Source organism: Hyperolius riggenbachi, chromosome 9 (genome assembly GCF_040937935.1).
Source record: "Hyperolius riggenbachi isolate aHypRig1 chromosome 9, aHypRig1.pri, whole genome shotgun sequence".
NCBI lineage: Eukaryota > Metazoa > Chordata > Amphibia > Anura > Hyperoliidae > Hyperolius > Hyperolius riggenbachi.
The window spans coordinates 184,656,555-184,679,833 of record NC_090654.1 but is presented as its reverse complement, the minus strand read 5'-3'; the positions used below and the strand labels follow the sequence as shown (position 1 = coordinate 184,679,833).

The window sequence follows — 23,279 nt, the reverse complement described above, 5'->3', positions numbered from 1 at the left end:
AAAAGGAAATAAATATGGCAGCCTCCATATTGCTCTCACTTCAGATGTCCTTTGAGATGACCTGACATTTGATACGGTATAAACAGGGCGTAACTACAATTCATGGCGGCCCCCTAGCAAAATGTGGATGGTCTCCCCCAATGTTCACATCCCTTTCCTTGCCTCCCCTTAGTGCCCTTTACAGCTTTGGGGCCCATCTCACCAGGGTCATGAAACAAGTGTGGCCATCATGAACTTCACACCCATAACAAGTGCAGCCACAAAAACATCTGATCTGAAGTATAGATCCCTGTATCTGAGGAAGTGAAGGTTAGTAGTTGGGGCCCCTTGAGCACAGCTCTGAGCCCCCCCTGTGATCACAGGTCCGGTTCCCCTCTAGTTGTGCCCCTGTGTGCAATGGATTATCGTATACACTCCAATACAAGTCGACCTCGTATATAAGTCGACTCCAATATTCAACCCTCGTAACATGGAATTTTGTATTGACTCAAGTACAAGTCTACCCAGCAAAGTTAATGGCTGCACTTGGGGGCTCTGGATGGGTTAATAACTGAACTGCATACAGTATAGCAGCCATTAACCTCTCCTGTCCTTTAAGCGCAGCCAATACCTCCTCCAGGCCCACAAGTGTAGCAATTATTCGAGGTAATGATCTAACCGTGCGCTCCTCTATTTGCTCCAATAATGTTTCACCTGGATGTTACTACCAGTCTATGTATATGCAAATGCTACTGGATCGCTAACTACCAAACAGAGTGTATATCTCAGTTAAATGGACAAAGAAAAGGGAAGGTATAGCGCTCAACAGTTCAAAAACAGATAGTCAGCCCGATATGGTCTTAGCTCCTTTTGGGCTCCTTCCAGTAACTACCGTAGTTATCCCTATACCACAGTGTCAGATATAAAATACATGTAGGAATATAAATTATAAAAAATATAAAAAATAAAAAATATTAAAAGTCCCAAGAAACATAAAAGTCCCAAAATTTCTTCTATAATTCTTCATACAAGATCTTCCTCAATGTAAATGCATAACACACATGCGCTCACCAGATCCTGTGGCCAACCAATCACGATCGGCAATCACGCTTATGATAATAATCCGTGGTCATCAACGGCTTGCTGCACGGTTCCCGCACCTTCAGTGCTCGGTACATGTAAACAAATACATAATCATAGTGCAACTCCGCATCAAGCTCCTTATTGCACCGCCACCAAGATAAATTCCACTATCATCAGTGAGGCCCTGATTTTTAGTATGCACCCAATGTGCTGTCACCCGTTTTTCAAACCAGCCTCTCACCTGATTTAAATGCTGGCTTTATGACAGACCAGCTTCAGCGTTTTTTTCATAAATCGGCGTATCAGTCAGATTGTGGTTGCCTATGAACTAAACAGGCCTCGACATAGCGTAATACTGTCTTATTTATTGTAAAAGAATTAAAAATAGTGCACTCACAGATTCCAAATAAAATTGCGCATTTGTAAAATCCAACTCCCAGGTCAGCGTCTCACTCGCTCCGTAGGCTCCGTAGGCTAGATGGGTCAGTATGAGACCCATCTAGTCATGTTGCAGAATAATATGTCAGATAGCCAGATGTGGAGGGTGCTTTCAACTTACTTCTGGACCCGCTCACACTAATACAGCCAATACTCATTCTGTGGCACACTCACATATGATACATTCCCTGTATCATTCCACCTTCCTCCTTCCCACATAACAACTTATGATCCTCAGATATCAGTCCTCCCAAAATGTATTCACTAACCCCCACTCACAAACACACACGCAGTTGAACCCTATTATTAACTGAGAGGGACAGCATCTGCTGTCCTGCATAGCCCATCCCATGTGCAGGGACATTTTGCCCCAACCCCCTACTTCACTCTACCAGCGGTGACAGCTTGTCTCCCCTCTATGGCTAACTTCAACTGTAGTGGCAGATCCAGATGGCCTTCCAGAAACACCAGTAACCAGCAATAAGCTGGAACCAGTAGTGTAGTGATCTAAAACACCAATTGAATATTAAAGGAAAGTTACTCACAAATCAAGTTGCATAGGATTGTAACCACCAAATTAAGCTTGTCAAGGAGCAGTAGCTTCCACTCTCGTTCAGGTCCTGAGTAATTCAGGACTTGAGTGGTCAAACTCCCAATTAACTCTTGTAGTTTTTATGAAAACACAAAACTACAAATAATTACAAGCTCCCAATAGAGGTGTGTGGGGAAATAAGTATTGTGTGGAGGTGCCCGAAGATGTATAAAATAAATAAAAACAGTTTACAAGAGAGAGATATTGTTTGATTACCCTTCTTGATGATGCACACCAGTCATGTCAATGGTTATTATCAGTTTTATTGCACCCAAAAAGACAATCTACTATGTGGGTCTATCTCGCTTCTTCAGGTTAATAAGAAAAAGGTGCCAAACGCCTGGGGTTAGCCGAAACCAAACATACTAATAAGTTTCAGCACCAGGCACCCTTACTGGTAACTCATTTTTAATACGCCTGCCTTCTCCTTCTGTGTCAGACACATGTCTGGGCCCAGCTCTGCTCTCCCACAGACACACGTACCATAAAAGATGGGAATGCTGGATGTTTGAGAATATTAATGTTTATTCCAGGGTTACTTTACATTCAGCACTAATGACTATTATAAAATTGCAGGTTTTCCTGAAGAGTGACCGTGTGGCCAGAATGGTGCAGAGCGGAGGATGCTCAGCGAATGACTCCCGTGAGGTCTTCAAAAAACACATAGAAAAGAGGGTGAGGAGCCTCCCAGAGATTGATGGCTTGAGCAAGGAGACTGTACTGAGTTCCTGGATGGCTAAGTTTGATGCCATCTACAGAGGAGAAGAGGACCCTCGCAAGCAGCAAGCCAGAATGACAGCTAGTGCTGCCTCAGAACTAATCCTGAGCAAGGAACAGCTATACGAAATGTTCCAGCAGATCCTAGGAATAAAGAAGTTTGAACATCAGCTGCTCTACAATGCTTGCCAGGTAGGTTGCAATGTATGATTTATGGAGATGGCTCTGTTCCTCTGGGTCTTTTGAATCTTTTATGTCAGATCAGTACTCAGGAAGCATAGTGCATCCATCAGTTTGCATGTTCATCTTCCGTCACCAGGGATGGGCTCCGGACATAAATAAACCTATTAAAAATAGGAGTGTAGTATTTGTCAATAATTACAAGATGGTGTTTCTAAATCTGCATTGAAAAAGTATAAAAAGCAGTGGACAACCTCAATATTATTCCATAAAAGTAAGTGCCTGAGAAGAAAGTGAAGTGTATCAATTTGGGGAGGGTGTCTGGACTGTACTTACACTCATATGCCTGAATATATATTTGCTCCTTGGAGTGCATTACAAATGTTGATCCTCTCCAGAGACTGTTGAATATTCCCACTGCCAGTGCACCACATTGCTTTTTATCAGTAAATTACACTGCCATGTACGGAAGTAGCCTAGAAAGTAAGCAAGGTTACACTTTAAATGTTTTTGCTGGTGGCCATGACAGCAAAAGATCAGAATTTTTGTAGACAGATTTTTGTAGACAGGTAAGGATGTCACTTTGTGTTAAGAAGTGATGGATGCAAGGTAGTTGGTGTTGAAGGATAGGCCAGTACATCTGGGCAGTCAGAACTGAGCATTACTTACGCACATAACCTGTAAATATAGAACTGGTGTAAACCAAGGAAAGCTCACTTAAGAAGTCATTTTGGAGTAGATGGGCCATATCACTCACCCATGTTAGCAGGGCCCGATGTACATCGGTAAGGGGTGTGCGATTATACACAGGACCCAAGGAGCACATGGAAGAGAGGATTGCTCCTGTACTTGGGAGGGAAGGGCTGTTGATGTGCACAGGGAGTTGCTGTACATGTACTACTGTACATAGTCACAGGTCTAGCACACTGGGGAGTTGAACTTGGAAGATGGTTGGTGATACGGTAGGATACAGAAGCTGGAGAGCAATTAAAAGGGCAGTTTTTGAATCTGTATATGGTAATTATAAAGTCATCAAATGTGATTATTTTAGCTAAACGTACCCAAAATGTGCAAAAACATGAATGAAAGGAAATGTCTTCTTCTATTCACTTATCTCAGATAAGCAACACAGGGGGCAGGCTGGGCAGCTGCTGAAAGGGTGGCAGTCCTAGATTGCTATCAAGAAAGTGTGGGATTGCTTTCACTTTGCTGCAGCTGATGCACAGCCTAATAAGAACCTGTTAAGTGTATTTAGAAGTACCCTTACCTTTTAAGAGGATTTGAAGAGTTGAACACATCTGCCCAAGTATAGAGCTCTGCTTATGCATGAAATGCATCAATAGTCAAAATTTAACTTCTGATGGTAATGTTAAAAAAGAAAGAGCTAAAGGTCTATTTGTCAGCATTCAAGGAGTAATATGATTGCACTTTCTTTTGTGGATTTGAGGCCAAAGGTGGCCCAGCGGTCAACTTGGTAGCTTGTGCTTCCAGGCCATATGACCTTTATCGCTATAAGACCAATTAAGCTCTTTTGCAATTATGTAGCTTCTTTAAGAGGATTAATTTCAAGTCTTAATCATATCCAGCAAGTTCTGCTGAATTGTTCCACATTCTTGCTCTGAGGATTGTAACTGTGACTCGCTACATTACATTTCATCTGGTAACCATATTTATAGTATGCCAAGGCCTTATTATTTATAGAGTTAATCTGAATTCAGTTTCATTCAAGAAGATCCATTACATTTTGTATTATAATTTGCCATAGGCCAATATTATACCTTAAAAAGAAAAATCCACATTTGTTGAAAATTAAATATGTTCTCTCTTTTCTCCCAGGGGACTTAGAGCAATGTATGCAATCCTTATAGGTTTGGTTAAAAATGGGGTTTTAGATGCTCTTGAAGATGCCTAGGTATTCATAGAGTTGGGGTTATATGTCATAGAACCCATGCAACGTATGTTTTTAATCAAGTTAAATTTGCTTGCAGAGTGGAGGCTGCTTGTTGGGGTGTACAGTTCCAGGAGTTTACTCAGGTTATTGAAGGTGAGAAAGGTCAGCAGACATATGTTAAGTGCATACTCCATTTTACTGGCAACCAGTGGAGGCTTTGCAGGCTTGGGAAGAACTGTGGGCAGGAGAATTTGTTTGCGGCATTTTCCACTAAATAGAGGGATTGTAGGGCTATTATTGGTGATGGTATGGATAAAGAGTTGAAGACATCCAGGCTTGTTGATACGATTGCAAATATATACGCTTAGCTAGGTCTTCAGAAGGGATAAGGGTTTTGATTCTTTGCTATATTCCTCATGTACAAAGATTAAGATTTGACAATAGCTGATATTAAGGGTTTGCTTTTTCTCAAGTATCACCTCCAAGTTGTGCATAGTCCCATATGCAATTCACTATTTCTACTAAATCTCTTCTCTTTAAAATAACTTTTCAGCACTTTGCAACTGAAAAAAAGTACCAAAAAGTAGGTAAAGAAGTACTGCCAAAATTATTTCGAGTATTTTGTAGATGGTTTTGTAGGCATTTTATTGACAAGGTGTTTGTAGGCGTTTTTTTGTAGCCATTGTTTGTGGATGAGGGCCCATATGCAGTTGACTTTATCACATAAGTTTTCTCCTAAGTGATATTTACAAACTTGTTCATAAAATGCCTCAGCAAGCAAGAAAATACTTAAAATACTTTTGATAGTACTTTACCACCTACTTGTTGGTACTTTTTCAATTGCAAAGTGCTGAAAAGTTATTCTAAAGAGAAGATGAAAAAGTATTTCCTAGGAGAAAGCTGAGGCGAAAAATGTAATTGCATATGGGCCAAGGTGTTTGTAGGTATGTTATTGACAAGGTGTGAACATTTCACCTAGGAGAAAACTTAGGAGAAAAACTTAATTGCATAGTCTTGTAACTTATCCATTATAAACAGGCCAACCATGACCTTCAGCTCAGATTTGTTGAAGTTCAGCTTCAATAACCTCCTCTACATAGGAGCAATGAATGTTCCTGGTTCCTTAGGGACAGATACATTTGTTTATCATCTGTGTAACAATAGTAATCTAGGACCTGATGCACTACACTGCCGTAAAGTTTGCGCGCGCAGGGAGCGCATGGCAATTTTACCGTTACTAATGCAGAGGGCACCGCACATTAACCATTTAGTACTGTGGGCTTTACCGCCATAACACGAGCATTGCTATGGTAACACGTGTTACCATAGTAACACGCACATCAGCCTGGTACCGCGTGTGCCACTAAAGAGTTAACATGCGGTGCTCCGCTGCAAAGCAGTGCATCAGGCCCCTAGTAGCTGCAGAGAGAAGAGGTGACAATACCGAACCCTGAGCAACTCCATAAGCCAAACATCCATTCAGCTAGCACATATTGTTTTTATGTGTATTTACAACAGCCATTCCACAGGTGTACATTTAATTGAGGCTTCTTTTAATTTGGGTGTGAGATTTTGCAGATAGTAGAATAATATTGGTAACATTACTGATATTCTACCGACTTCTACAACCTTATTCTCACATTAACCCTCTCCTACCTATGCCTAACTTTAACCACTTACCTACGCTTAACACTCACCTCCCACTACGTGTGTCTAACATCCCCCCGCTATTTCCTAAGTCTCTGTGCCAGTTATAGCTGATCCTGTTGTGCTGAAACTAACTTATATAGTATAGCCAAGCATCCATTCCTAAAATCCTCCAGCTCCTACAGTGAAACTGACGGAACCAAACCAAAATGCTATAACTAAGTGCAGGACCGCCGCTAATGCTAGTTGGTGTTTGGCGCCCAAATTCCCAGACACGCATTACACCCATCTTACATGCTTTGTTCTAAAGTATTGCCAGCAGAAACCGAGAGATAAGTGTGTTAAAGCCCGAGCCAGTGCCTTGATTAAGTCCTGTGTGCAAATAGACTAACATAGGCTCCTGTCCTGTGTATCCAATTACTTTTGCAGTAAGAATCTCCTGGGCTGTTTCTAGGCCATCCAAGCTGTGTGCTCTTGCTAGCCCTTAAATGATTGAGCAGTATGGCCCTTTAAAGCCTTGGGTGCTCAATCCGTATCCTTTAAGCCATCAGAGCTTTGTCAGGAATCTCATCTGTGAGATAGGAATTGGAGGATATCCAGTAACCTTTCAAAAGGAGGAAAACACACAAGGATACTAAGAGCCCAATATTGTGTATTACTTGATTATACAGTGAAGGTATGTAATAATAATAAGTTAGATGGGTACTCACGAACCTAAATTTCCCCTCAAGCTCCCACAGCTAGCATTTGTGGAAAATACCTTTCTCCACTTAGGACGTAGGACAATCATACAATATCTGACTCTACCAATAGAGGTAGACATTACAACCAGTGCTGGGACACTGGCAGAGATGCAAAAGTGTGCCCCTTGGTATGGGTAGCCGGAGTCTCCCCCCTCCCCCTTCTATAGGTAGACTGATTCCCCCCTTGTATAGTGAAACAGATTCCCCCTATGTAAAGGTAGGCAGTGTCCCCCATCACTCACCTCCCCAAGGTCCCGGAATCTTCAGTGTGTGCTCCTCAGCACCACCAAGCGCCTGGAGTTTATGGCTACAGCGTCTGTCATCATGTGACTTGCCAGCACATACTGGCGAGTCACATAATGAGAGATTTGTTGGCGTGCAACTATGGAGACTAGCTCTGAGAAACACGGGGGAGAAGAAGCTGAGCCTGTGAGGGAACTTGGATAGGGGAAATTTCTGCTTCGCTCGCCAACTCTGCAATTGCTGCGGCAGGGGTGGCATTCAAACGGGCACGTTTGTGCGCCCTCGCGGCTCTGCGGCCAGAGGCTGGTGCCTCTGGAGCCTTTATCTTGGTCTGGCCATGATTACAACCAAATGAATAGGAGGCATGCAATGTACAGTAAAAGATTTCAAAAACCGTTACAAAATTAATGGTAAGTTTTAGTTTATATTGGGAACCTTTTAGTAGTTTTGGAATCCTATATGGGTAGTCCATTCAAAAAAGAGAGTACTGTTGTCATGGTTGCAAATAAATACACATCAACCTCAAGGTGGCCGCACACGATACAATAAAATGATCCGATTTTACGGCAATTCGATAAATATGATCGGATCTCCCAAAAAAATCAAAAGCTTTTAATTTTTGTTCGACTGAAAAATCTAATCAGATTTCCGTTTTTTGTTTTTTTTTATATATATTTTTATCGATCTGGAAATTTTTCTGAAAATTTTCTAAAGATTGTATGGTGTGTGTTAGATTGTCAATTTATCAATATACACACCCTAGCAATTTTCTCAGTTTCCAATTATTTTTATCATAATCGGGGAAAACATATTGAACATATGTGTGTGGTACATTGGTCATATTTTTGAAATGTTACAAATTGTATGGTGTGTGGCCACCTTAACTGACAGATTTGTGCTACTTTCTGTAAATTGAGGTGTAAAGATAGTTTAAATAAAATTCAATAACAAATGCATAATTCCCTTTAGCTTCCCACGAACACGTGCAGCCATTCCGATGTTCTACTTATGTAATATACATTCCCCAACTATCTCCCTGCTAGAAAGCCAGGGGATTGATTTACAACAACTGTCACTGATCTGAATGACAGAGGCCTGAGTTGCATACATATGCAGCGAGCATGTCAGAGAGTTGATATCGTGTATTTTACATTTTTGAATCCATCATGCAGATCTCATGCTAGTCATAAATTGCCATTCTCATTTGGAAGCTGACCTGTCAATCACCGCTCAGTTTTATGAAAAATGTTCATGAGTATCACAGCTGCCACTGCTAAAGGGGAGAATAACATCCAGGAGTGAGGTCACCTCACATGTACTGTATGTTTTATTTATGCTCTTTAGACACATGAGGGCTACCAACAGTCTAGTATCTGGGCCAAGGTTGTTTATCTGCTGTCAGTGGAAAGGCCAGGAGCCTCCCCTTAGGCTCCATGTTCCACTCTGTGACAGGAAATGACAGGAATGCCCAAAATATCTTGGTGTGCTATGGACCCCTGAGACACAGATTAGATGTGATGTAAGCTCTCATTCATAATAGGAATCATAATTGATTCTACCTTATGTTCTAAAATCCAAAGATTTCAGCATGACTGCATAGCTCCTGTATAGACTAAAATAAATAGGTACACTTGTTATTGTATTTCAGTTAAAGAACACCTTCGCAGGCATGTGTATGAGGGGGGCAGGCATGTGTATGAGGTTCTCCTCATTCCCTCTGTTCTCCTCCGTCCACCTCCATTATGGTGTAATGTCCCCCCAAAGCTACTTCCAGGTGGGTCGGGAGGGTGGGTGAGCACTGCACAGGCGCTGCCCGGTAACTCACATCCTTGATCACACCGCCCGGAGTGCTCTACGCATGCACACTATGAAGTTGTGATGTAGTGCGCATGTGCAAAGTGCTCCCGTCTTGGGCCATGGGCACGCGATCAAGGTGGTGCGTTGCTGGGCAGCACCTGAGCAGTGCTCACCGACCCTCCCGACCCGGAAGTAGCTTTGGGGGGGGGGGGGACATTACACCATAGCGGAGGGGGGCGGAGGAGAACGAGGGAGAGATGGGCACGAGGAGAGCCTCATACACATTAAAAATAAACAACATGAGACAGGATGCCATGATTTAAAGTGTATCATACACCTAAAATTGCACCCCCACCCCATGTAAATTGCACTGTCCCTGTGGACCTAAATCCCTACTGCCTGCAGGTCAACTCAGTTAAAAGATCCTTGAAAAGCGCTTAAAACAGTTCCTTTAAGATTCCAGTAATAAACCAATTCTGGATATTATAGTTTCTATATGCGCAATATACATAGTATACATATAAGGTGATAGTGTCCATCAATTATGGACACTATCACCTTATCCCAATTGCAGCCTTTTAGTCTGGCCAGTGAATTACTTTGATACATGTATTACACATATAGAGACTATAACATCCAGAATTGGTTTACTACTGGAATCTTAAAGAGAACCTGAACTGAAAATAAAAAGTCAAAATAAACATACACATGTCATACTTACCTTCAGTGTAGTCTACTCATCGTTCTCTTTCTCCTCTCCTACGTCCCATTTGTCCTCTGTGATCAATGGAATTCTTCTTCCTCCATTTAAAAAATGGCCATTACCCAATAACAGCTTCCTGGTCAGCACACTGTTAAACTGTAATATCACCCACTTGAGCCATAGGGAAACATGGACATTACTTTGCACATTCAGTTGTAGCTGACAGCTGCTGACATAAAACTGACAGCAACTGGTATATTTCAGTTCTGACAAAATATTGTCAGAACTGGAAGGGATCACTGTAAGAAGAAAATGGTGAGCTTCTGAGAGGAACTGACGGTGAGGTTAGTATGCAATATTCATTTGCAGCTATGTCATGTGGTTATTTTAAATAATTTTACTCGCTTCAGGTTCCCTTTAAAATAACTGGTTTCTTCTATCCATATAAACACTTTTCAAGGAACTTTAAATTGAGTTGGCCTGCAGGCAGTAGGGATTTAGGTCCACAGGGACAGTGCAATTTACATGGTTTGGGGGGATGCAATTTTAGGTGTATGATGGTGAGTAACTACAAAACACTGTAAATCATGGCATCCAGTCTCATGGTGTTTATTTTAATGGTGTGTGTACTGTGCTAGGCATAGAATGTTCTGCTATTTATTGAAGCCTCATACACATGCCTGCTCCCCCGTTTTTTTGAAATGAGCTAAGCCTAAGGTATCCTTTAAAGGAAATTGTATTAATTTGTTTTATAATTTATAGGATTGACAAAACTAATGGGAATGTGGAAACTTAAAGGGGACCTGAACTCAGAACATCCTCTCTGCTCTAAAAGATACACAACAGCATAACCTTTAAAGAAAAACATTTCTTTGTTACACCTGATACAAATCCTAAAATATATCTGCACTTTTTCTACTTCCTGTTTTCATGGAAGCAGACATATTTTTAACATTCTGTCCTTTCAAATGAGCTTATCTGCCATCTCTGCCATGGCAGTCATGTGACACTGGGAGATTAAATTACAACTTGTGATTAGACACAAATTAGGGGGAATGAAACAGGCTAAACTCTCTAAATTCATACAGGGTGCATTTCTCTATGTTTTCCTTCTGCCCTGTGCAAGAGTTCAGGTCCATATGGAAAAAAAACTGGCATTTAAAATGAATACACATAAAATGTATATTTCTCCCAGAGTTGTGTACACTATTTTGGCAGTTGGACTGAGAAGCTGCCATTCAGTAAGTGGTTTTGTAAATATCCTGAGAATCTCCCAAAAGGAGATGGACTAGTCCAAAACCTGTCAGATCTGCCAGATGTTCACTACTTACTGTAAGTGACAGCGACATTGGAAAAAAAGAACAACATATAGTGCATTTTACTGTGGGAGAAATGTACTTATGAAATTTCCTATTTTGGCTATGACAGTTCAGTTTTCTGTAGTTTTGGTGCATGTTCCGACTATGTATCCCTACTGATGTGTACCCAGCTCAATCTGAAAACAAACAGGTGGCGGAAGAACATGCCGAAGGGGGCTGGAGGAAGCCCCAGCTATGTATAAAACTTTTTTCTCCTTCATCAAGGTTAAATATATTTTCCTAATCAAACTATTTTAAACTGTTAACATAGTTACTGCAGGGGCGGACTGACAACTCATGGGGCCCCCGGGCAATAGGTGATTATGGGGTCCCCCATACCAGTGTTTCCCACCTTTCACTTTCTTTTTTTACAGGCTAAGATATAATAATTTACTGACAACAGATATTTTATAATGATAAAAACCCCTGCACCGTGCGCAGCGCGGAGCGACGAAAAATGGGTGTGGTCACGCAACATAATGTGGGCGTGGTCATGGGTAGGGCAAAATATACATGACCTTAGCAGTGGTGTAAAAGGTCTGCCGGGGAAGTTTGAACTCTGCCATAGTGTTTCCCCCCAAAATACATGTAATCTGACAGCATTTCACCAAAAATCCATGCAACTTGGCAGAGGTTCCTCCAAAATACAGATAATATGGCAGTCGTTCCCCCAAAATAGACATAATCTGGCAGCAGTGGTTCCCCAAATACACATAATTTAGCAGCGGCTCCCCAAAATATGCGTGATCTGGCAGCGGATCACCCAAAATACATGTAATCTGGCAGCAGTGGATCCCCAAAATACACATAATCTGGAAGCAGCGGTTCCCCCATTATACACAATCTGGCAGCGGTTCCCGAAAAAATACACATCATCTGGCAGCTGTTTCGCAAAATACACTTAATCTGGCAGCAGCAGTTCCCCAAAAATAGTTAATCTGGCAACAGTTCCCAGAAAATAGGTGCCCCCAGTATAGGTAACCAGGTCAAAAGGTATCCCCAGTGGAAGTAACCAGGTCTATAGGTTTTCCCAGTGCAGGTATCCAGGTCTATAGGTGTCCCCAGAATAAGTAGCCAGGTCTATAGGTGTCCCCAGAATAGGTAGCTAGGATTATAGGTGTCCCCAGAATAGGTAGCCAGGATTATAGGTGTCCCCAGAATAGGTAGCCAGGATTATAGGTGTCCCCAGAATAGGTAGCCAGGTCTATGGGTGCCCCCAGTATAGGTAGCCAGTTCTACAGGTGTCTCCAGAATAGGTAACCAGGCCTATAGGTGTCTTCTGTATAGATAGCCAGGTCTATAGGTGTTCCCAGTATATGTAGCTAGGTGTATAGGTGTTCCCAGTATAGCCATGTCTATGGGTGTCCCCAGTATATGTAGCCAGGTGGATAGGTGTCCCCAATATATGTAGCCAGGTCTATAGGTGTCCCCAGTATATGTAGCCAGGTGGATAGGTGTCCCCAGTATATATAGCCAGGTGGATAGATGTTCCCAGTATAGCCAGGTCTATAGGTGTCCCCAATATATGTAGCCTGGTGGATAGGTGTCCCCAGTATATGTAGCCAGGTCTATAGGTGTCCCCAGTATATGTAGCCAGGTCTATAGGTCTCCCCAGTATATGTACCCAGGTTTGTAGGTGTCCCCAGTATTTGTAGCCAGGTGTATAGGTGTCCCCAGTATATGTAGCTAGGTGTATAGGTGTAGCCAGGTGTATAGCTGCCCCCAGTATAGCCAGGTGTATAGGTGTCCCCAGTATATGTAGCCAGGTGTATAGCTGCCCTTAGTATAGCCAGGTGTATAAGTGTCCCCAGTATATGTAGCCAGGTGTATAGCTGCCCCCAGTATAGCCAGGTGTATAGGTGTCCCCAGTATATGTAGCCAGGTGTATAGCTGCCCCCAGTATAGCCAGGTGTATAGGTGTCCCCAGTATATGTAGCCAGGTGTATAGCTGCCCTTAGTATAGCCAAGTGTATAGGTGTCCCCAGTATATGTAGTTAGGTGTATAGGTGTCCCCAGTATAGCCAGGTGTATAGGTGTCCCCAGTATATGTAGTTAGGTAGTGTATAGGTGTCCCCAGTATATGTAGCCAGGTGTCCCCAGGAGGGGAGGCAGCCAGTGAAAGGGAGCGGTGTGCAGAGCGTGGGGAAGGGGGGAAGTTCCCCCCCCCCACTTCCCTCACCTTGGGGCCCCCTTTCCTGGCTGTCCCCTCCGGAATACTGAAGTGTCGCACTGTCGTACAGCGGCTGACAGCGGGCGGTGACTTACCACTGTCCAGCCACCGGAGGGAGCTGTGATCTGTGCGCCGCAAGTCTGGTCTACTCAAGACCAGTATTCCGGAGGGGACAGCCAGGAAGGGGGGGCCCAAGGGGAGGGGGGGGGGAACTTCCCCCCTTCACCGCTGTTCTTATAGCTCGCTTTCACTGGCTGTTTCCCCTCCTGCCCAGGGTTGTCTGGCGGGGCCCCCCTGACCACGGGCCCTCGGTCCGTGCCCGAGTGCCCTAATGGTCAGTCCGCCCTTGAGTTACTGTAGAGGAGACCATAAATTATATGGAATCTGCCATCTTGACATCTCTCTAATAAATGCTAGTTTTCAGACAATAATGGTAACATGACATGTACAGTATGTTCATTTATTTAGGCCCCACAAAAAACTTTCTACTTTCAAAAATTCAAATTTTTTATTAAGATGAACAGAAAAAAAGAGCCTTTTCCACTTGGCTGAGCTTATTTCCCTGGAGCTATTTAGTTAGCCCCCACTGCCCCAAACAATTGTGGGGTGTGTACCCCTGGTTTTGTTGGTGTAGAGTGCATGGTTTAATGATATCAATGTAGACAATGATAATACTAATAATAATTGCCAAAGCAAGTGTAATTCTAATGAAAATATTTTATTCAGAAGCATTAGCAAATGATCCAAGTGAGAGAACAATCTAATTACGGGGTTACAGGCACACACCTACAAAACTGACAAAAACACAAATAATGAATTCAAAAGCCAATTAACCAGGTGCTCTTTTTCCATTTCCAGAGGACAGTGAATCTTCCACATAACTCAAAAAACACATACTATATTCTCAGAGTACCTTACAGCATAGCCCTTGCAAACCCCCAAGGCAGCAACATTTATACACATATTGAGGTCTTGAAAAGGGGATCCTGTAAATGAAGCATATATATATATTCTCTAACCATAAGCTTTTATTATGGCGTAATGTTTGATCAATTTTTGGACTATGTTACAGTAAATCAATCTTTGTGGTCCTGGATATATAAAATATTCCCCTAGGGGATTCCAAGTCAAAGCAAGTTCAAAACAGGACAATGCATTTGTATAGTGTCCAGTATCCAGAGAATCCATACCCTGTGGTGCTCTATTTCTAGGGCCTAGTGTTGACTCACTGCTATATGTCTCTGTGAGAAAGTGCCATGGTGTTACCTTAATTTAATATTTGCAACCTCAGGAGACTGTTCATGCATTTTTTCTGTGCATCACACTGATTTTTTTTTTACTTCGTATGCAGAACATGGGCCCTTATATTGGTATGATATGTGCTTATATGTGATCCTTTGTTGTAATAAATAAAGATAATGTTGTAATAAATAAAGATTTGATTATTATTGTTATTAGCTTTTAGATGTGGATATAAAATTGCAAGTTTCCCAAACTCACTTACAAGCTGGTTATCTACCCCACCTGATGCAGGTCTCTGGATTAATGTTGGCAGATGAAATACAGGAAAGTTAGGGCCCATTTACACTTAATCAATTGGTATGCGTTAGTGTGCGTTAGTACTCGTTGGTACGCGTTTGTATGTATTAGTACGCGTTTTTTCCATAGCAGTGCATTCTGAAAAGGCTTTCAGTTAAAACGCGTTAACTGTGAAAGGTGCCATAGGAAATCATGGGCATTACTTTGAAAATCAGTTTTCTTTCAGTTATAACTGAGAGCAACTGATTAACCATTTAAGCCTCCTGGACATAGCAGCTACGTCCAGGAGGCCATGTGTGCTCCCGCAGCCAATCGTGCGTGTGCACGCGCGTTCCCGGTCTGCGGATCGTTAGCCCAGGAATCAATCGGGCCATGGTGCCCGATGATTGATTCCTCTCCCCTGCAGAAAAAGCAACAGCTTCTCTCGGAAGCCTCGCTTTTTCTGTCTCTTGCGTCCTCTACGTCCCTCTAAGCGTACATGTTATGCTTAGAGTGACGTCATGTAAACAAATTAATGGCTGCCATCTTGTGGCCAAAAAGTCAAACTACATCAAAGTGCAAAAAAATAAAAATCAACACATATTTACCTAAAAAATTACTATTTACATCCCACCATCCCAAAAATACTAAATAAAATGTTTAATAAAACAAAAAACATTACAATAAAAAAACACGTAAATATTTACCTAAGGGTCTAAACTTTTTAAATATCAATTTAAAGATGAAATATTTCTATTCTTTTTTTAATTATAAGCTTGTAAATAGTGATGGATGCAAAACGGAAATAAATGCACCTTTTTTTCCAAATAATATATTGTCGCCATACATTGTGATAGGGACATTATTTAAATGGTGTAATAACCGGGATAAATGGGCAAATACAATACAGGAGTTTTAATTATGGAGGCATGTATTATTTTAAAACTATAATTGGTGAAAACTGAGAAATAATGAATTTTTTTCCGCTTTTTTTCTTATTCTTCCTGTTAAAATGCATTTACAGTAAAGTGGCTCTTAGCAAAATGTACCACCCAAAGAAAGCCTAATTGGTGGTGGAAAAAACAAGATATAGATCAGTTCATTGTGATAAAGTTATAGGCTAATGAATGGGAGCTGAACATTGCTCGGATGCATAAAGTGAAAATGACTGAGGGCTGAAGTGGTTAAGTGTAAAAGGGGCCTAGGGTTAGGAAGGTGCAGATGACAGGAGAAAAACCTCACAGACACAGGGAGAACATACAAACTCCTTGCAGATAGTGCCCTTGCTGGGATTAAAACCGGGGACCCAGTGCTGCAAGGTGCTAACCAATAGCACGCCACCGTGCTGCCCAAATGGGATGTAGCATCCAACAAGACTGATCCACACACCTGGATGGCTGCTGTTTTAAAAAACAAACACAAGAGTATAGGAACCAACTCATTTCACACTACACATACTTAATCAAGGGTTAATTCATTTTCAGCACCTAAGTGATTATTGTCATCTAAATGATCTGGCCTCAAGATAATGTTGCAGAAACCAGATGTGAATTAGATTACTTTTTGTCCTTAAATTCCAGAAAACGTAATTGAATCTAGTGTGGTGGATCTGTCTTGATTCCAGTGGATCTTTAGAAATAGAGATTTATAAGACGTACCATAGTCACTACTTGAAATGGAATATGCTTTGAACATATTCCTGCAACATTTGCATGCATATCGTAGTACAATATATGGCTGTCTTTGTACAAATTCACTTGTTCCCTTCCTTCTGCCTTCTAAGCATTCTGCAGAAAGGTGCACCTTTGCTAGTGGCTGTTTATGAGCAGATCCTGTCTCTGAATTCCTTTGCTCTTGATTCCATAGAAGATGGATAAATGACATGGTAAATACCCGATGTAGCCTTCTCTAGTGCACGTTCAAGCACAGATAATCTAAACAGATTCCCCTGCTGCCTTGTTGTTTTATTTTCTGCACAGAAAAGGAAATTCAGCTCCAGATGTTAGCATTGAGCTGAACAATAGGAAGAGATTACCCTGAGGTTTTAGGAGGATACAGACATCATTAAGACCTCCTTTGAGTTTCAATTCTATATCCATATTTGTCTTTAAACTGCTAATTTTTTCCCAACCTGCAGCCTTGTCTAGTTGGGATTGTGAATCTGCCTGACTATGTACTATTTTATTATCTACAAGGACTGTTTGGCATAACGCTATTACCCACTGGTGGTGGAATCGGATATTGCTGCATCTATACATTTTGTTTGGGCTTTGTAAGAAAAGATATTTTAACCTGTGCAGTGTGCTGCAAACAGAATATACATGTATGGGAGTTTCACACAATTACAGTTCTAGGTTTGTGAAAAGAGAAAATACTTGGTTATACCTTTGTAAGTTCAAAGATGCAGATGTTTACTTGAGTAAACATAATGATGATGTCTTGAAATACTATCATTATCACTGTCATTATACCTCCTACTTTATGCATTATGCCATTTTTATAATGTGTTGTAAAGCATCTAAATGTTCCTTCCCAATGAGTACAATGTACACAAGACAGGCAACAAATAAATGCTTTGTTCATGCATAGTACATGTAACCATAAACGAACAAAAGACAAACAACAGATGGAGTTGAATCTTGTGGTGCCAGTAGTACTTGAATATGCCTAGGTGGACAGTTTGTTTATCCCTGGCGTTTTTCCTATGTGCACAATTTTGCTGTGGCTGGCTACCGGACATTGAATCTACAGGGACTGGTCTGGATTATTTACTACATATTACCCATAATGCACACATGCAAGGCTTGATGCTGTATCAAGGAATGTGGTGGTAGTTTATGATATAAGTGAGTCCTTGCTGGAACACAAGATTACTCTGTAGTTATTAGCATGTGTGGGTTGTGAGTGAGTTTGTATGGGCTGCTTTAGGGAACTATGAGCAAAACCGTTAATTTGGGCACTGATTGTGCTGTGCTAAAATGTGCACCAAATACTGCATGCTCCAATGACAGAAGAGTGACTAGATCAGATTATGTGCTTGTATGAAGAGGTGAGCTTTAAGGTTTCACGCGTTGAAGCATGATAAATGTAGTACAGGAAAGAATTCCTAAGAAGGCATAAAGCTCATAAAAGTCATAAAGCTCATAAAAAGTGTCAGGAAGGAGGACTTCTAAAGCCATGTGTTGAGGAGAGGGGAGTTATGTTTGCCATGCTAAGTACTGGGGCCCTGGGGTGAGAAATAATGGCAGAAATTGTTATGGGGAGCAGAATAGTCACCACACTGTAGCGAGAGAGGGTGTTATGATGGCCACACTTGTGGCCATTGGCTGCACTTGCTAAGGGGTTAATGGGGGAGGTGGTTAAGTTGGTTAGCATGGGAAGTGAGATGGAACGTAGGTGCGGGTATCCCATTAAACTGTCACTGGGGGCCTTATGGTTTAATGTTAAACCCCCAATAGAAGGCTTAAGCTGTAGTTATACAAAAGTTTTATGAATAGTTTATTTAAGAGTGGTTTCCATCCCCATAACCTATTAGCCAATCCCTTAAAACTATGAAGATAGTCCATCCAGCAGGAAGAAGACACACCTATTACAGGATGCTGTCATCAAAAACTGTCATCTTTAACAGAAAGAAAATGCATTGCGATGTTAAATGACAGTGGAGGACCAAAACATAAACCAACAGAGTACAACACATATTAAAATGGATATGGCAACACTGCAGCGTAATGTGAACCCAGTCCTTACATTCTGAAACATGCTTTTAGTACTCCTCCATTATAGGTTGGGCACCCTGCTGATTTTATACTTGCTTGAGGATTTGTACCTTACAATGGTGTGGCCTTGTGCAGGGAATACACGGTACGTTTCTGTACCGTGTATCGAGCCAACGGCTCGATGCTGGCGCGTCCCCACTCGTCCCCGCAGGCCGCCCGGATCGATTCCCGCTCGTCCACGCGGGCACTCCTTATCTTCCTTTCCTTTTTTGCCATTGTCCGCCCGCGGGTATCAATCGGGGAAACGATCCGCGCAGTGATCCGACCTGTCGGAAATGATCAATCGACATCGGCGGCTCAATTGTTTAAAAAAAAAACAAAAAAAACACCCGTGTAGGCCCAGCATTAGGCCCCGTTCACATCTAAAATCGCTTAACGCGATTACCGCTGAGAAATCACTGGATACTGTAGCATTTTGGGAGCGATCGCAATTAGCAGTTCTATACATGCTAATCGCGATCGCTCAGGAATCGCCGGCAAAACGCATGTAACATGTTTGCGGTTAACGCTAACCGCAAAACGCCGGAGAACAGTGCCATAGGGTTAAATGGCTAGCGGTTATTAAAAAAACCGCTAGCGGTTTGCGGTGAGTAGGAATCGCGCGATTTCTGCTTAAATGTGAATGGACCCTTAGACTTTTTCTGCTTTGGAACAGGTTGCTCATGTCTATATTATCTTTTTTAATCTTTTGTCCCAGAAACCTGATTAAGGTGGTGAATGTCTAAGATGTGACATAAATAAAAGATTTCAAGCCCTAGTCTCCTGCTAAATTATAAATAAAGACACAGGATGGAGAATATTTCTTCTATGCTTTATTTATTTCATTGTTCTCACTCTGCACATGAAGAACCATCGGACAGAACCACTGACTCAGCATTCAGCATCTTATTAAAGCAACCTGACCTTAATCTATTAAAACAACTTTGATTTTTTTTCCATCTATCCTACATTATGCAAATAAAGAGATTGTTTGAGAACATTTCACCTTGGAAATAAGTTTATCTACTGACATATAAGGAACACTGCATAGTATATTTCTCAGGAGAGCAAAATATGTCCTTTATTAAAAACACTACAGCAATTTGCATTATTTGGATGTTATTCTTTTGAATGGTGTTTTAATGTAAGGCAGTATTTAGTGTAGTTAAGGGGACATTCAACATTCAACAACAGATGGCTTAAGCACATCACACATTTTTTTGCATTTTTTTCTGGGAAAACCTCATCAGGACCAGAACTTTTAAAAAGAAAGAAAAGTTCCCCAACAAAGCTAGCATAATACCATGTAGACTATGACCGTTATAACTTGTTTTTATGTTCCACGTCATGGCTATCATACCACTTTTTGATTGTGTATAGTGGGGCATTCTAGTGTAACCCTCAGCCAATTGCTTGGTTCAATTCAGTCACATGGGGAGGTGCATATGCTTTCCAAAATACTCAGGTTTAAAAAATTAACACATGGAGAGTCCCATTTCTCCCTAAAGCCATCTTTTTTCCATGAGAGTTCAGGTCTGCCTTAAAACCCTTCACCAAGTAAATGTATATATTCCTGCTTAATAAGATAAACAAGGCTGGACTCATACTTCTTCCAATACTTGGACAATTTTTGGGTGGCTTTCCTTACATGTGCAGTTACGCCCCTCCCATTCCATGTACAGCCTCCTTTTCCATGTATAACATCCAGGTACAGCTGCCCCTCACCTTCATGTACAGATGCCTTGGGCAGTGTCTCCTTTCTTTCATGTGTTGCTCCCATTTGCAGCCTTCCTCGTCTATTTCCGACCTTCTCTTCCATATGTAGCAGACCCTCTTCCATGTACGGCAGCACCTTTGGGCAGTAGCTGCCCTACACCCAGGCCCGTGTTTCTATTTGAGGAATTCGGGCCGGAAGATGAATACAAAATGCTGTCCTTTTCAATAAGACAAGGCTACTCAAAGCCATTGGCTAGAGCAGTGCTGTCCAACTTCATGGGGCATGGAGGGCCATTTTGTTTTCAGACCCCACGGTGGAGGGCCGAAGGTTCTTGCTGGAACCGCAGACCCCCCCCCCCCCAGGAAAAAAATGCAATTAAAGGACAATTAGATTTGCAGCACTTTCCACAAAATGCAATGCATTTGCCAGCAGATCCCCACAAAATACAATTCAAGATTGCATCGAAGTCGAAAAACAAGTGCTCCGATGTGCGTAGAGCGCGCTGAAAAATGGGTGTGGCCATGGACCAGAATGTGGGTGTGGCCACGGGTGGAGAAAAATTTACATGAAGTTAGCAATGTGGGACATTAGATCAGGACAGTGGTGGCGAACCTTTTGGAGGCAGAGTGCCCAATCTGCAACCCAAAAGTCACTTTATCGCAAAGTGGCAACAGCAATTTAAACTACATACAAACGTTTTAACTCATACATGAGTTAAAACGTTTGTATGTAGCTGAGGCAGTGAGGGGTGCCCCCCAGCTGAGGCAGTGACCGGTGCCCCCCAGCTGAGGCAGTGACCGGTGCCCCCCAGCTGAGGCAGTGACAGGTGCCCCCCAGCTGAGGCAGTGACAGGTGCCCCCCAGCTGAGGCAGTGACAGGTGCCCCCAAGCTGAGGCAGTGACAGGTGCCCCCCAGCTGAGGCAGTGACAGGTGCCCCCCAGCTGAGGTAGTGACAGGTGCCCCCCAGCTGAGGTAGTGACAGGTGCCCCCCAGCTGAGGTAGTGACAGGTGCCCCCCAGCTGAGGTAGTGACAGGTGCCCCCAGCTGAGGTAGTGACAGGTGCCCCAAGTTATATAGTGACAGGTGCCCCAAGTTATATAGTGACAGGTGCCCCCCAAGTTAGATAGTGACAGGTGTCCCCCAAGTTAGATAGTGACAAGTGCCCCCCAAGTTAGATAGTGACAGGTGCCCCCCAAGTTAGATAGTGACAAGTGCCCCCCAAGTTAGATAGTGACAGGTGCCCCCAAAGTTAGATAGTGACAAGTGCCCCCAAAGTTAGATAGTGACAAGTGCCCCCAAAGTTAGATAGTGACAGGTGCCCCCCAAGTTAGTGACAGGTGCCCCCCAAGTTAGATAGCAAGGTGTCCAGTCAGTGCCTCGCCCGTTACCTTTAAGCGCTGTCCTCTCCCGTCCGGTGTCCCCGCTGGCGCTGCCTCAGCTCAGACCTCACAGATCGCGGCGACTGAAGCAGGCAGAGGTGCGCATAGCACCCGCGCGGAGGAACTTCACATGCGGAAGTGACTAATGATGTCACTTCCGCATGTGACGTACTCCGTGCATGCGGGTACCATGCGCTCTCTTCAGTCGCCGCGATCTGTGAGGTCTGACCTGTGAGGCAGCGCCAGCCGGGGGGACACAGCAGAGTGCACAATATGAGATTGCAGGCATGGTGCCCATAGCGGAAGCCATGCCTGCAGCTCACGGAGACGAGTGGGCCGCAGCAGGCGGCCTGGCGGGCTGGATGCGGGCCGCCAGTTGGACAGCACTGGGCTAGAGGACTCCTGCCCAGGTTTGTTGTCAGACATCTAGCTAGGGCACTTGCAGAAACGTCAAGACAAGCTCGGTTAATGGGTGCCTACAAAGGACTGGAAAAACAATTATGTTGGAGTAAGTCTTTAAGCATATAATTTCCACAGGCAATTAGTGTGTTTTCTTAGAAAGAATCAGACATACGTAAAGCATTCTATAGAAGGACTGCTCTTGTGTGCCAAGCCAGCAGATTTTGAAGTTATTTTCATCTTTACAAAACTGCAGCTTGTCACATTCTGCACGCTATAATAAGCAACATTAATACATTTCACAAGCTTGGCGTCAAATTAAGCCTCTCACACGTCGAACTGCTTCACAGGATGAGCCCAATTACAGGTCCCATGCTTTCTGCAGGTTCCACAAATGAAGACTGTGGAGACTGCTGTCTCTTCAAAGGTGTTTGCTATTTAAAATGTAATAACAGGCCCCATACCCTTGACACAACCTCCAAGGGGTCTTAGCTACACAAGGCAATATCACTAAGCACTGCTCACTAGATGATTGAAGCAGATCCACAAAATCTACACGCTTATTAAACACTTTGACATGGTCGTGTTCCACTGTCATTCTTTGTCTATCCATTCCAAGCCACGTGTCAGAAAACCAACTTCCATACTGGTCATTATAGGAAATTAAATTGAGCTTAAATTTTCATTTCCAAGACCATCAAAAGGGCAGTTTCCTAGTAAACATTTTCTTAAAGAGACTCAGAGATGAGCTAGCCTAAAAATGTTTTACTTAACCGGGGCTTCCTCCAGCCCCATAAGCATGGATGTGTCCCTCATGGTTCTCTGTCTAGTGGCAATCAACCCTGGTAACTGAGATTAGCTCATCTCTGGATCACAGGAGACCAGGATTTTAAATCTCAGCTTTTCCTGTTCAGTAAGCTAGCACCTATTTAGTGAGGAGACCTTGGGCAAGACTCCCTAACACTGCTAC

The 23,279-nt window shown here is 42.7% G+C and overlaps 1 protein-coding gene across 20 annotated transcripts in view; it reads left to right on the top strand.

Moving 5' to 3' along the window:
* The window catches only part of CADPS (calcium dependent secretion activator), a 769,567-nt gene that overhangs the window by 215,933 nt on the left and 530,355 nt on the right, over positions 1-23,279 (top strand). For all 20 annotated transcript variants that reach the window (XM_068253773.1, XM_068253774.1, XM_068253772.1 and 17 more), the window contains exon 3: positions 2,669-3,001. In XM_068253773.1, the coding sequence (XP_068109874.1) occupies positions 2,669-3,001 (333 nt within the window). The remainder of the gene's footprint in view (positions 1-2,668; positions 3,002-23,279) is intronic.